This window comes from Haliotis rufescens, unplaced genomic scaffold (assembly GCF_023055435.1).
Source record: "Haliotis rufescens isolate VD_foot unplaced genomic scaffold, xgHalRufe1.0.p SCAF_23, whole genome shotgun sequence".
NCBI lineage: Eukaryota > Metazoa > Mollusca > Gastropoda > Lepetellida > Haliotidae > Haliotis > Haliotis rufescens.
Genome location: NW_025963924.1, coordinates 6608592 through 6621956, shown reverse-complemented (window position 1 = coordinate 6621956; position 13365 = coordinate 6608592). Strand labels below are relative to the sequence as shown.

At 39.5% G+C, this 13365-nt stretch overlaps 1 protein-coding gene across 1 annotated transcript; it reads right to left on the bottom strand.

Moving 5' to 3' along the window:
• Positions 1-708: 708 nt before the first annotated feature.
• On the bottom strand, positions 709-13032 carry LOC124146546 (caltractin-like). The gene is made up of 5 exons (XM_046516880.2): positions 12766-13032; positions 11536-11681; positions 10626-10733; positions 9581-9684; positions 709-1594 (listed from the first exon to the last, which is right to left on the bottom strand). Exons 1-5 carry the CDS (start codon positions 12889-12891, stop codon positions 1422-1424), a joined length of 657 nt encoding a protein of 218 aa, XP_046372836.1. The 5' UTR covers positions 12892-13032; the 3' UTR covers positions 709-1421.
• Positions 13033-13365: the final 333 nt, after the last annotated feature.

The following is a 13365-nucleotide window of genomic DNA, read 5'->3' as shown; positions in this document are numbered from 1 at the left end:
TTATTCCATTGGTCGGTCAAAGTTCGCGCAAGGTCGGTCTGACGTGACCCGTAATGGGATGTCCTCAGATCTTTGTTTAGCGATAGCGAGAACTAAGATCTGATTTTAATGAGATTGCTACTCAGCGCTAATAAGCGGTGTTATTTGGCGTGCGAGTGGATTAATGAAAGAATGGACTACGGTAAGAATTCTCCTGTAAGCCTGACAGAGACATTTTCTGTAGATATTAATCCACTGATGCTTTAGAGGAGGGCGTGTCGCATATGCATGTGTGTGTCTTTAATTGTTTTCGAGACACCAGCATATCTCTTCAAACGTTTTAGAGACAACAGCACGCTTGCATTTGCTTCAGACAATATGGTGTCGCCCAGAGAAGGCGATATGATCGATAATCAAGATGTATATTGTAATAAAAAGGGTCTTACTTCGCGAAGTGCATCAAATCACGTGAGCACCTTGATTAAAAACATGAACAGATTTGGAAAATATCTGTTACGGACCGGATGTTGATTTCGTCTGGCGATTCTGTTGGGATTATGCATAGACTCGTTAGTCCAGGCAAACATGACTTCATAATTCCAGCCTAGTTCGGCAAGGGCGGAAACTGGACTTTAATAGTCAGTTTACAAGCTTGCCTCGAGTAGATGAAAAGTTGTAAAATATTTAAGTACTTAAAGAATACAAATACAATGCTTTAAAAAAGTCAGGTAGAGTGAATATGGGCCAATGTTTATTCACATAGCATGGAAATGTTGGATATACACACGACAATAGCAAGTGAAAAGTAATATTGCATGAACTGGAAGATCATCGACTATTAAGGCTGAGGATCTTCTAAAGTCAAATATCTCTTGACTTAGACGTGAAAGGAGGCAACTCTTCAAGAGACCCGTTCCACTAAACGATCTTAACACTATGCCTACTGTCAGTCCCATCCCACAACATACTTTTAGATCAGTGATACTCTTTGAGCTAAGATCGCTTTGTGCAACTAGGGCCTTGTCTTCATAAACTCCAACCTCCCAACATACGCATACAAAACTCAACTCCTGCCAGTGTCATCAGCAGGCGCTCGTACCTCGACACCATGTTAGTGAGGTAGAGTGACAATGTCGGCGCTGTAGAGGAGCTTGTATCCAGTCGTGCTCCTAACAACCGCTGGCGTACTAAGCTCCCTGCACTGTTCGAGACTACACTCTGCTTCGCGCTGCTGGAGACATTTGTACATCTGGTTTCAACCTTGGAGATACATGGGGCATCTGTGAGGTCATGATACGCAGATGATCTGCAGGGTCAAGGTCATATGGGAGGTAATGTGATACACAGGTCAGGTGTGTTCTTGAATCACAGGCGATACACCAGTTTTGGGGTCGAGATACACATTATGGTCATCGGGGTCATGTAAGGTCATGAGGTCAAGGTCAGAAAAGGTTGGTCTGGAGCATGATCCTGATAAACTCTTCTTTGTCTATGACGCCGTCTCCATTGACGTCGGCCTCCTCGATCATCTCCTGCAGCTCCTTCTGGGTGAACTTGATGCCCACGTCTCGACACGCCTGCCGCAGATTGTCCTGGGAGATAGCACCCGACCCATCTGTAACACAGAGTGGGGACACGTGAAATTAGGGAGCAACTATTTGATTTCAAAGGGGTGGGGGGTCGAAGGTCGGGATTCTTTAAACCCGTTTTACTGAAAATATTAATTACAGATGCCTCGCATTGTAGGCGAAAAAGGTTGTCTTGCAGACAAGTATTAAAAAATACATAGAGGTTATCACGCGAGTGTGTTTGGGGATGGTAAATATCCTGCATTAGGAATAAACATTGTATTTAGCGAGCCTTGGCGAGCTAAATACATAGTGTTTATTCCTAATACAGGATATTTACCATCCCCAAACACACAAGCGTGATAACCTCTTTATCATATAATGTCATTCTTTAATTCTGTGCTTGAAAATCGCTTTCCCTCTCTCACAAACATAAATGAAACATTGTGAGTTTTCCTGCAATGCGCGCATTAATATCTATTACGTCAGAGGGTAAGTGACGTGTCAGTCGGACAGTGACAGTAGCCAATATAATTCCAACTGAAATCTGTTTCTTATACAGTGGCGAAGCAACATAAACGCAAAACAACAATTGTTTTTAATGGCCTTTTGCGGCAATCCATCGGTCTGTTGGCTGGAGTAACTGCCCTTTGTCAAAGGGAAGCTACTCTAACCCTGTCTCTGAGACGTCACGGCCACGGTCAGACCTTGTTGACAGTCGGTCCGTCCTGTCATAACGTTACGAAGTGTAGTCAGATGTACACACAGCGACAAAACGCAACAAGGTAATAATTCACATACATTTCGGCCAAATCCAACTATTTTAATTTGTGGAGAAGGTTTCAAGCCGCAGAGGTCTACAAGCACAGATATGGCTAATAATCCCGCTTGGCTAGGCCTCGTGCCCTCGCAAAATTGTTTCGAAATTTATATCTCCAAAGTTGCCAAAACTTATAAAATGCCTTATCTACGTCACAGTTAGACATTGATTTTCAGTATATAAGACTGTCCTTAATAATGATAGCAATTATCCCTGTAGTTTATCTAGATTGCTGATGGTTAATTCTGACTCGATCCCCGAATGACGAGGGCGACGCCATGTTTGTTTATAAACAGTGAAAGTAGTCCCTACTTGACCTTTGATATTTGCATCTCTATCCGCATATGACCCCAACGGATATCGTTTTTATCCGTTGGCTTTATCCTGCCGAGAAACCTACCCATTATATGATAAAGTTTATTATTTTTTTTTTTTTTTTTTTTTTTTTTTTTTTTTTTTTATTGTTTTTAGAAAGACACACCTGTTACATAAATGGGCTTCCGCCCAGGGTAGCAGAAAGCCCATGACATAAAGCACAACTTATCAGTACATCTTACTTTGTTGTTTTTTTTATACAGAAAATAACATACTTCTCACTCACACATTCACTCTTGTTTATATATCATATTGCAGTTTAGGAAAGTACATGGTCTCAAACATTAAAATCTTAAGTACAAAACTAAAATTAAATTGAAAGCTGCTCCTCATTTTCGAAAAGTTGATGATACAGCATCCAAGCACCATAGAATTTATGTTGATTACCTGTCTTGAAAGCAATATCTTTTTCAATGTTGTATCGTGAAAAAGCTTCCTTTTTATAAACATGAAAATAAGGTTTTGTATTTTGGAATTTGCATCTATAAATATAGTATTTTGCAATTAGTAAAAGTAAATCAAACACTTTATCTGTTTTTATGTTCTCTTTAACTCCAAAAAGTATCAATTCTGCACAAAATGTCATATTATAAACATGAAAGCACTGGTCGATCCACAATGACACTTCATCCCAAAATTGTTTTATTACATCACATTCCCAAAACAAGTGAGTAATTGTTTCCTTTTCATTGTGACAGAAGGAGCACAAATCATTCTGAGCATAATTGAGTAAATACAGAAAAGTATTAGTGGTGAGAATTCTGTGGGTAATTTTGTATTGAAACCATCGCAGTTTGACATCCTGTGTTGTACTGAAAATTTTATTATAAATATTGTTCCAATTTAAGTTTTCAAATTGTAATTCCCACTTTTCCTGCCCTTTAGTTTTTACTTCTGTAGAAACCAATGAAAAATAAATATGTTTTGAACCGGACTTGGAACTACAAATAGTTTTTACCACACAGCGCTGATCCTCCACAGAATCTGTTGGAACTCTAACTAAATTTAGAGCTCCAAGGTATTGTTTAACGCTGCTAACAACACCATAAAACTCCAAATAGGATGAACAAATACCATACATATCATTAAATTCCTCATATGACAGAAACTCCTTATTGGCCTTGACCAAGTCTATAATTTGGGAGATGCCCTTCTCAAACCAGCATTTCAAGAAAAATGATTTCCTGTTAATTTTAATATTAGGGTTATAAAAAATTGGTTCAGTTAAAAAACTACTGAAAGATTCTGGCTTGATTTTCTTATCAAGCACTATAAATGACTGAAAACAACTTTTCCAAAACTCATTACTTATCAAAGATAATTTTCTTTCAAAAAACGTCACACCAAACTCACCAAGTTTACACAAATAAGGATATGTAGATTTAAATAGGTGCTTCCATTTTGGATCACCTGAGGACACAAGTCTCCTTATCCATGTGGCCTTAAGAGATGTTACATATGAAAAGATATTCACCATACCTAAGCCCCCTTGCTTAACAGGTTGACAAACTTTAATCCTCTTTACTTTGTCTCGTTTATCACTCCAAAGAAATTTAAAAAGCATAGCATTTAAAGTAACAAGAAAATCATTTGGGGGATCAGGCAGTGATAACAATAGATAATTGAGTTTTGAAATCAACAAGGATTTAATGATTGCCACCCTACCAATTGGTGTAACTATCCGTTTCATCCACCTATTCATAATCTGTTTTAACTCAAATAATTTGTCTTTAAAGTTCAACTGAACCATTTTTTTCAGATTTGTGCAAAATTTGACTCCTAGAATTCTAAACTCTTCTGGATTCCAACCAACAGGCAAATCATCTTTGAACTTTTCCTTACAACCTCTCTTCGAGCCAAGCCAGATAACTTGAGTTTTATTATAGTTAATCTTAAGACCAGATATTTTGGCAAAACAATCAAGAGAGTTAATACATGATACAAAGGAGGACTGACTACCATCAAGTAATATTTCCATATCATCAGCATACTGACTAAGAAGATACTCACTACCGTCCACCAGGATACCTTTGACATCTCTATTAGAGCGGATCATATTGGCTAGTATTTCTGCACAGAGAATAAATATATACGGTGACAATGGGTCACCCTGTCGGCAACCGCGTCTGATATTAAACCAAGATGACAACTGACCATTGATGGACATACAGCTTTTTATATCATTGTAAAATACCGATATATATTTCCTTAAATTTTCACCAAATCCCCAAAAGGATAAAGATTTATCTATAAATGACCAAGCAATGGAATCAAATGCCTTCTCAAAGTCTATAAGAAGAAGCATACCAGGAATGTTTGATTTTTCTGTACATGAGATGGCATCATAGATTAAGCGAATATTGTCACCAATGTAGCGACCTGTCATAAAGCCAGTCTGATCTTCATTAATGATAAATGGCAATCTTGACTTGATTCTATTTGCTATGCATGAAGATGCCAGCTTATATGAAACATTCAATAGTGATATGGGCCTCCAGTTAGTTATGAAGCGTTTAGGCTTGTCCCCCTTTGGAATACAGACAATAACCCCTTGTTTCTGGGTAACAGAGAGTTCACCAGATATTAAACCACAATTCAATGATCGCAATAAAAATTGTCCAATATCTTTCCAGAAGAATTTATAAAATTCAGTGGGAAAGCCATCTGAGCCTGGGCTTTTGTTATTTTGCATATTTTTCAAAGCTTTTGCCAGCTCATCAAGAGTTAATAGATCTTCCATCTCGTCCACATCACTTTTATTTAAAAAGGGGACAGAATCTCTGTCCAACAGGGTATTCAAATCACAATCTTGCACCATGTGTTCTTTGCTACTGTATAAAGTCTCATAGAAATTGGCAGCTTCAGCAATAATGTCACTTGAATTTAGCAATGTGGTGCCATTGTTTAACTCTAAATGAGTCATAGACTTGCTGACAAAATTCCTGTTCTCAAGGTTACAGAAATAGCTGCTGACTCTTTCACCATCCATAATCCACTTAGTTCTAGATCTTATGGCAATTCCAGCCATCTTGTGTTTCCTAATTTCCTCCAATTCTTTTCTTTTATCTTCCAAGTCATCAAAATTAATAACACTAGAAGTTTCAAGAATTTCGATCTGTTGAATCAGGTTTTGTTCTTTTTCAATATTTTTTTTTTTCTTGAAGGAAGAATAAGAAACTGTTTTTCCTCTGATTTCCAGAAGCAGGACTTCAAAGAATAATTGATCATTTATATTAAACTGAATTTCATGATTAGGTATATCATTAATATTTCGAGCATCACCATACATTTTAATATACTGCGATTTAACCTTTAAAATAGTTTCTTTTACTAGATCTATGTAATACTTATCTTTCAACAAAGAAGTATTAAATTTCCAGTATGTATTACGCTTTGGACAAGTTTGAAATGAAATACTCAGATCAATGATTGAATGATCAGTTCTATAACCTGCAGTGATTTTTGCCTGTGTGGCAAAAGAATAGAGTCTTTCTGAGATGAGGAAGAAATCTAATCTTGCTTGTTTTAAGGGTGACTTTTTACGCCAAGTAAACCTTTTGATTTCTGGATTGAAATCTCTCCACACATCTACCAAATCAAAATCACCAATTAATTTTAATATTTTTTCACGAGCACGAGGATTATTGATATTCTGGTAATTATGAACATCTAGTGACTCATTCAAAACAAGATTCCAATCTGCAGCTAAAATATAATCCTCATTTCCCATGACACGAGCTTGCTCTTTAACCTGCTCATAGAATTCTGGTGAGTCTAAATTGGGACCATAAATATTCACAAGTGTTACCCGTTGATCACTAATAGTTATATCTAATATAAGTAAGTTACCATTGTCATCCATGTAAGTCCTATGAATCTTATAGTCCACATTTTTGTTAAACAAAATCGCAACACCCCTGGACTGGCTGTTTTTGGAATTGAAGATGCAATCAAATCCCCACTGTGATCTTATAATTGGTTCTTGTTCTTTTGTAAAATGTGTATCCTGTAGTAGATAAAATGAGTATGCTTTAGATCGTAAAAAGTTAAAAACATCTTTTCTCTTGGCATTATCTTGCAGTCCTCTACAGTTCATAGAGCAGCAGGTAAAACCTAAGTTAGCCATTGTCAATAAAAGATTTGTTCACATACACAGAGGCCATATGAAAGATTGAATTTACACACTTTCTACACATACATACACTTTCACAACTATCTGAAGAAAAAGCTTTAAAACCATAAATGACTGAAATCAAACTCACACTTGCTTCTACAAACTTCAAGTAAAGCATCGTATGATACAAACTGGCACCATGTGGCTACCACCAGAAAAAAGGGGTAAAATCTTCACCCAAAAGTATCAGTGGCATATAACAGAAAAGACCAGGAACAAAAATAGCTGTCATAATGATAAGTAAGAAGCACACAAGTGTCAAACCATTACACAACTAAATACTGTCCACTGTGAAGCTAACATCCCAAATTCACAGTTACTAGTGATTTGGTTGAATATTTCCTCATGCAATATTCAATTGACCCATTACACTATAAACTAAATTAGGCTGTGGCATACAGCGAGTATAGGCACTAACATAGTAATATAGAGAAAAGTAGAAAATAACCAAACCAACACACTGTCCGATATGTAATTTACGAGTTTTACACACTTACAAGTTCTCTATTGATCAAAAGTTTAACTGATGAACTAATGATGCAATGCATATAAGACTTATATCTGATATTATGCAAATAAGTCTTATCATTATTATCTCATACAGTAATTCTACAGTATACTAGTTTGTTTTTTAATTGATATCTCCAGTTTTTTGTTGGTTTTTTTCGTTGTTGTTTTTTTTTTTTTTTCATAACGAAACAACGTGACAATGGATCTTCACATGTCCAAGAGCGAGATCAACAAACCCGAACATGATGATGTGCACTAAAATAAAGTTAACACTACATTTGTGATTTATAACAAACAAAATAAAAATTGACCGAGAGAATGGGTCACTCATCATCAGTAATTCTACAGTGTATTCGTTATTTTAAGCTCACCTCCCAAAAAGCGGCTATCTTATTTTATTTTTCACACCTTATCCATGAAAGAAATATAAGAATATCGTCCTCTCCATGAGTCCTGTGGGCCGCCATTTTGAATGGTCACGTGACAGACGTACACACCTTGGTCATGTGATATGCGAAATACCAATGTAAAAAGTTCAAGAAGCGTCTCCGGTAACACTGTGAAACAACATGACAGTGGATCTTCACATGTCCGAGAGCGAGATCAAGAAACCCTAACATGTTGATCTGCACTCAAATAAAGTTTACACTAGATTTGTTTTTAAAAGAAACAAATAAAACATTGATCGAGAAAATGGGTCACTCATCATCACATACATTGACTTTAGCCAGGTTAGATTCTTGGTTCCTCGTCCTCTTTGAGAGTTTTCCATGCGTCCCTGGCATCCTTTCTGTAATACAGGGTAACAACGATCCCCTTTTCGCGAACCTTTGCATGTAGTTGTTGTTTACGTAATTCAGCGGCTTTTCGTACCAGGCGGCCACGAAGTTTTTTTAAGTCGACAGGCAGGTCTGTACGAACACTGAGCCGGTCTTTCGCCAATTCCCTCCCCACGGAATAGGTAGTCTTCAAAATGAGATCTCTGTCCTCCATGCGGACGAATTTAATGATGATAGGATTAGGTTCTTCGTTCGGTGTGAATCGAGGGAGTCTGTGAATATTCACAAACAACATGTTGTCCACCGCATGTGAATCCAGGTGTAATTTATCCTTGAAAATGTTTCTACAGGCCTTGTCAACATCTGTGACTGTATTAGGTACACCGTAGATAAGTAAGTTGGATTTACGGGAATACATCTCTGAGATCAGTAGCTTTTCTCTTAGCTTGTCGATTTCGTCGCGGAGGCGTTGTTCTGACGACGCCATTTTGTCACCAAGGTCGTCGATAGATTTCGACATAAATTCCACCGACGACTCCACTGAAGATACCCGTTTGAACAAGTCAGCCACTTCTTCTTTAACAGAGTCGATCTTGGAACATATCTGACTGGTCTGTTTGTCCAATTCCTCGCGAAGGAACGTTTTCAAGTCGCTGGGTGCAACGTCAGCAGGCGGGGAGGACGAAGGTGAATGTAAGGGCAGAATAACGTCAGAGCTTTCCTCCTCATCTGTCTGCTCCGGGCGTAAATACGAGCTGATTTTATGTGTAGCAGTACTGCTGGTGGTAGATTTGTTGTTCTGTTTGTTTGTATTTCGTCTCCCCGCCATGCTTGTGTAAAGATTGAAGTGGATTACCACGAGAGCGCCAGTCGCACGTCTTTACGATTCGAGCGCCATACCGGAAGTCTTATTATTTTTATTTATTTTAAAAAGGCATTTCTTAAAAATGCTGATCCCAGCCCCACATCCCCATCCCAAACTATTGTATGCTTTACAAATGTGAATGGTATCCTAACTATTTTTTTATGTAAACATGAACTAGCAACTGTGCGATGAATGTATGCAAAATGTATTTTACTAACAAAACACGCCTTAAATCAAATCATTTCATTTATCACGGTTGTTGCAACATATATCAAATACCAAAATACCACCCTAAGGCATAATGTATGATATTACGTGCGCATCACCGATCAACTTCCCTGGGCAAATCTGTATTTGAAACCTCACGTCAACGTCGGGCAGTTTTCTCTTACGCAAATAATACAACACAGATTACGTGAAAACAGATGTATGGAAAGCCCGTGTCGGGAGATATGACATCGCTGTACAATCCATACAAACGAGGCATAACCGTATATATCGACTACTCGCCTGTGTCGAACATGTTGAAGCCCTTCAGTATTTCCTCATACACATCTCGGTTGTCTCCCTGCCGGTCTATCACTGTCTCCAGGAACTCGTTGAAGTCAATCTTCCTGGATACCCAGCACACATTGTCAATACAAGATACAATATTGTATACATGACACGCAAAGCAGCTGGGGTGACCATATCTCCGTGCTGCTCCCTATAAACCATTTTGATATTGACTTGTTGCTACCAGCGAGCGGGAGGGGGCGGGCGGGCGGTCGGGTAGCCTAGTGGTTAAAGCGTTCGCTCGTCACGCCGAAGACCCGGGTTCGATTCCCGACATGGGATATTGCTGGAATATTGCGGCGTAAAACCATACTCACTCACACTCGGTACCAGAGACAGTCAGAGCCGTTTATAGGGAGCAGCACACAGATCCGGTTACCTCAGTAATGGCGATGAACAAGCACTGTATTCCAACATTTCCACAAGTTTAAATAATCCAAAACTATTAAACTATTTGTCTTCCAAGAACTATTCTATCCATACTACTACTGGCGTCCATAGATGGCCTGTACAATCAGCACTAATGGACGAGCCTACCCAACCTGCCCCTCGGAAGGACTTAGAATTTAGCAATTACTATGACACATCATTCGTGACCAACTCGTGTCATTCCGGGACAAGCCGAATAGCGACCGGGTTCCGTCTTAGCGCAAACGGGTTTACCTAAAAGAATTGTCAACTCGTTGCGTCATGGTTCACATATATTTCCCCATATATTATATATATATTTCAGTTGCAATTTAAAGCACATCGGGACGTGCGGATTTATACAGTTTGATTAAGCACATTTAAATGTGCCTTGGGTATATTTTTAAATGCAAGACATGTAAAATTGACGAAGAACTTGAAATCATACGCGCGCATTCTGATTGGTTTGTAGTATTTTCGCACATGACATTCATCGATATGGAGGGAGGGGGGGGGGGGGAGACGAGTCCTCTTGCAGGTTACGAAAAGGGGCGAGTGGTGACGAATGTTTGACACATGTGACAAAACTCACGCTCTTCCTTTCAGACTGACGTCCATGATCATTCTCCTCGCCTCATCTCGCGAGATTTTGAATCCAAGGACACGCATAGCCTTCTTCAGTTCTAGAGGGCCGATAAACCTGTACAGACAAAACCACGTCATCATATGGTAGTGCGTATTCCTCACCAATTGATATATGGCAAGAATATACACTATTATGTTACCCACACTGACATAGTTGATTAAACCCCCTGTGGTAGCATTATATCTCAGAAACACTATCATAAATGTTCATGAATACGGGCTGATCGCCTCATTGGTTTGTTTGTTTGTTGGTTAACGCCGCACGCAGCAATATTCCAGCTATATGACGGCGGTCTGTAAAATAATCGAGTCTGGACCAGACAATCGCGTGATTGACATCATGAGCATCGATCCACGCAATTGTAATTGATGACATGCATCAACCAAGTCAGCGAGCCTGACCACCCGATCCCATTAGTCGCCTTTTACGACAAGCATAGTCGCTGTTTACGGCAAGTATGGGTTGCTGAAGACCTGTTCTACCCCGGAATCTTCACGGGTCTCGCCTCATTGGTCAGTGTTTCAGTTATATCACACGCTCATCTTCATGTGGGCAAAGGTTCCTAATAGGCGTGGTGAGATGGGGTTAAGATCGCATTTGATATTAGTGCACTTATACGGCGACATGAGTTGCGGATCATGGGTTCGAATCCCAGATTTGTCCTGATTATGTTTCTAGGTTTGTCAGCACCATACCCGATCCGTGCTCGTGGGTTTCACCAAAGCGGTAAACGTCTGAAACCTGCATCACTTCGGTCTTTCGTCGGGCTTTTTAACAAGCTGACAACGTGATATAACTTGAATACTCTTCAAACCAAACTCGCTCATATGGAATCAGGATGTGAATTGGGCCTTACCCGGTGCTGCTGGCGTCGAATATTTCAAAGACGACTCTGAGGTCCCTGACCTCCTGTGATGTCAGCTGTTCGAGGACTCGACTCGACACCTTGATCCCATGAATCTCCTTTTCGTCCACCGGATGTGACGTCAGCAGCTTGATCAGCTGAAAAGTGGTATGTTGTCAGTAATACAATCATATTCATCCTGTACGATGTGTTATAAATACAATTCAAAAGAAGTTAAGGACCATCCGATTCCTTCATATTACTATAGTTAAATCGGGTGGTCCTGAACTTATTTTAAGTGGTATATTACACAGTGCTGTACAGAATTTAGTTCCAAACTAAATGGTATACATGTAATGTGTGCTGATCTAATTGATTGGGTTGTGTGCCGATTCGGATGGTCCTTAGTTTGTTTGAGTAGTATTTCGGTTGGTATGTTTATCATCCTCATGATCCGCTTCCCAAAGAACGGACGGTCAGAAGAAAGTTTTAAACAATAGAAAAAGAATATAATGAATTTCGTTGAGTACACGACTGACAAGGTGTTCGTTGTTTTAGACTTGTGCAAAAAAGGGTTCACGGTGTGTTTGGTAGATTGCCACATTAGAGGTGTAATTGTTCCTTAAAAGACGAGAAAAGACCTTGGGCTTTTTGTACCGAAAATACGACAGCCAGAGTTACTTCCCTTCGTTGCATATCCTAATCAATACCAGCAGGGCGGATTTTTTTTAAGAAACATGAAATTCCAACAAATATTGCAGGATGGGATGAAACACAGTGTCGGACCCAGAGGGGTGTGTGTGTGTGTGTGGAGGGGGGACCACGCCCCTTTCTTACATCTGATGACATTTTGTATGCGTATTTTCTTCCATGATAACATGTTGTTTTGGTTGTTTCGTAACATAATGAATAAATGGCCGAAGTGGAACCCCACACACATTAACTTTTTTTTAAATCCTGGATCCGACCCTGAACATATTTAAGTGGCCGATTGGATGGATACAAAAACATATTTCAAATTTTAACGGGGACGGTAATTTAATTGGGACCGGCGGGCGATGACAAACGCAATACAATAAAGATTGGCAGTTAAAAATTCACGGTATTCATCTCATATATTGTCGTAGGCTGTGTTAGTTTAATATTTCAGCAACATTTTCACTAAGAAACCGACACGCGCGCTTCACTTGATGTGAACTCTATTGATTTGTCTATTCTATTAATAAGCGTCTCCCCACTCACCTTCTCGCCTGGTTTCGGGGGCGGGGGTACATAGTCCGGCTTGAGGGGGTCCACGGGGCCCGCCGGCGTCTCCACCTTCTTCCCTCCTTTCTTCCCCTTTTTCTTTCCTTTCTTCTTCACGGGCATTATGTGTATTATCCGTCTCTTTCCACGGGGCCGAGCGTCACTTTGAATGGCCTATGTTGTCAGCCTGGGTCCGCCATTTTGAAACAACCCTTGTCGCCTAGCAACGGGGTATGCGCGCGTTCGGGTCAGCTCGCACAATAGGATTATTTCCAGTTCACCGGTCACTATTTCCGCCTTATTAGCAATATGTTAGTATGCCTGTATCTCTAACATTTGCATAGTTAAAACAGTATAATGAATACAGCAGTGTGTGTGTGTGTGTGTGTGTGACATAATGACATGATTACTCGAGTTTGTTTGTTTGTTTGTTTGTTTTTGTTTATGTTTTAAGCAGCACTCAGCAACATTCTAGCTATATGACGGCCGTCATTAAATAATCGAGTCTGGACCAGATAATCCAGTGAGTGACATCATGTACGAGCATCGATCTACGCACCTGGGATACGATAAAATGCATCAACCAAGTCAGCGAGC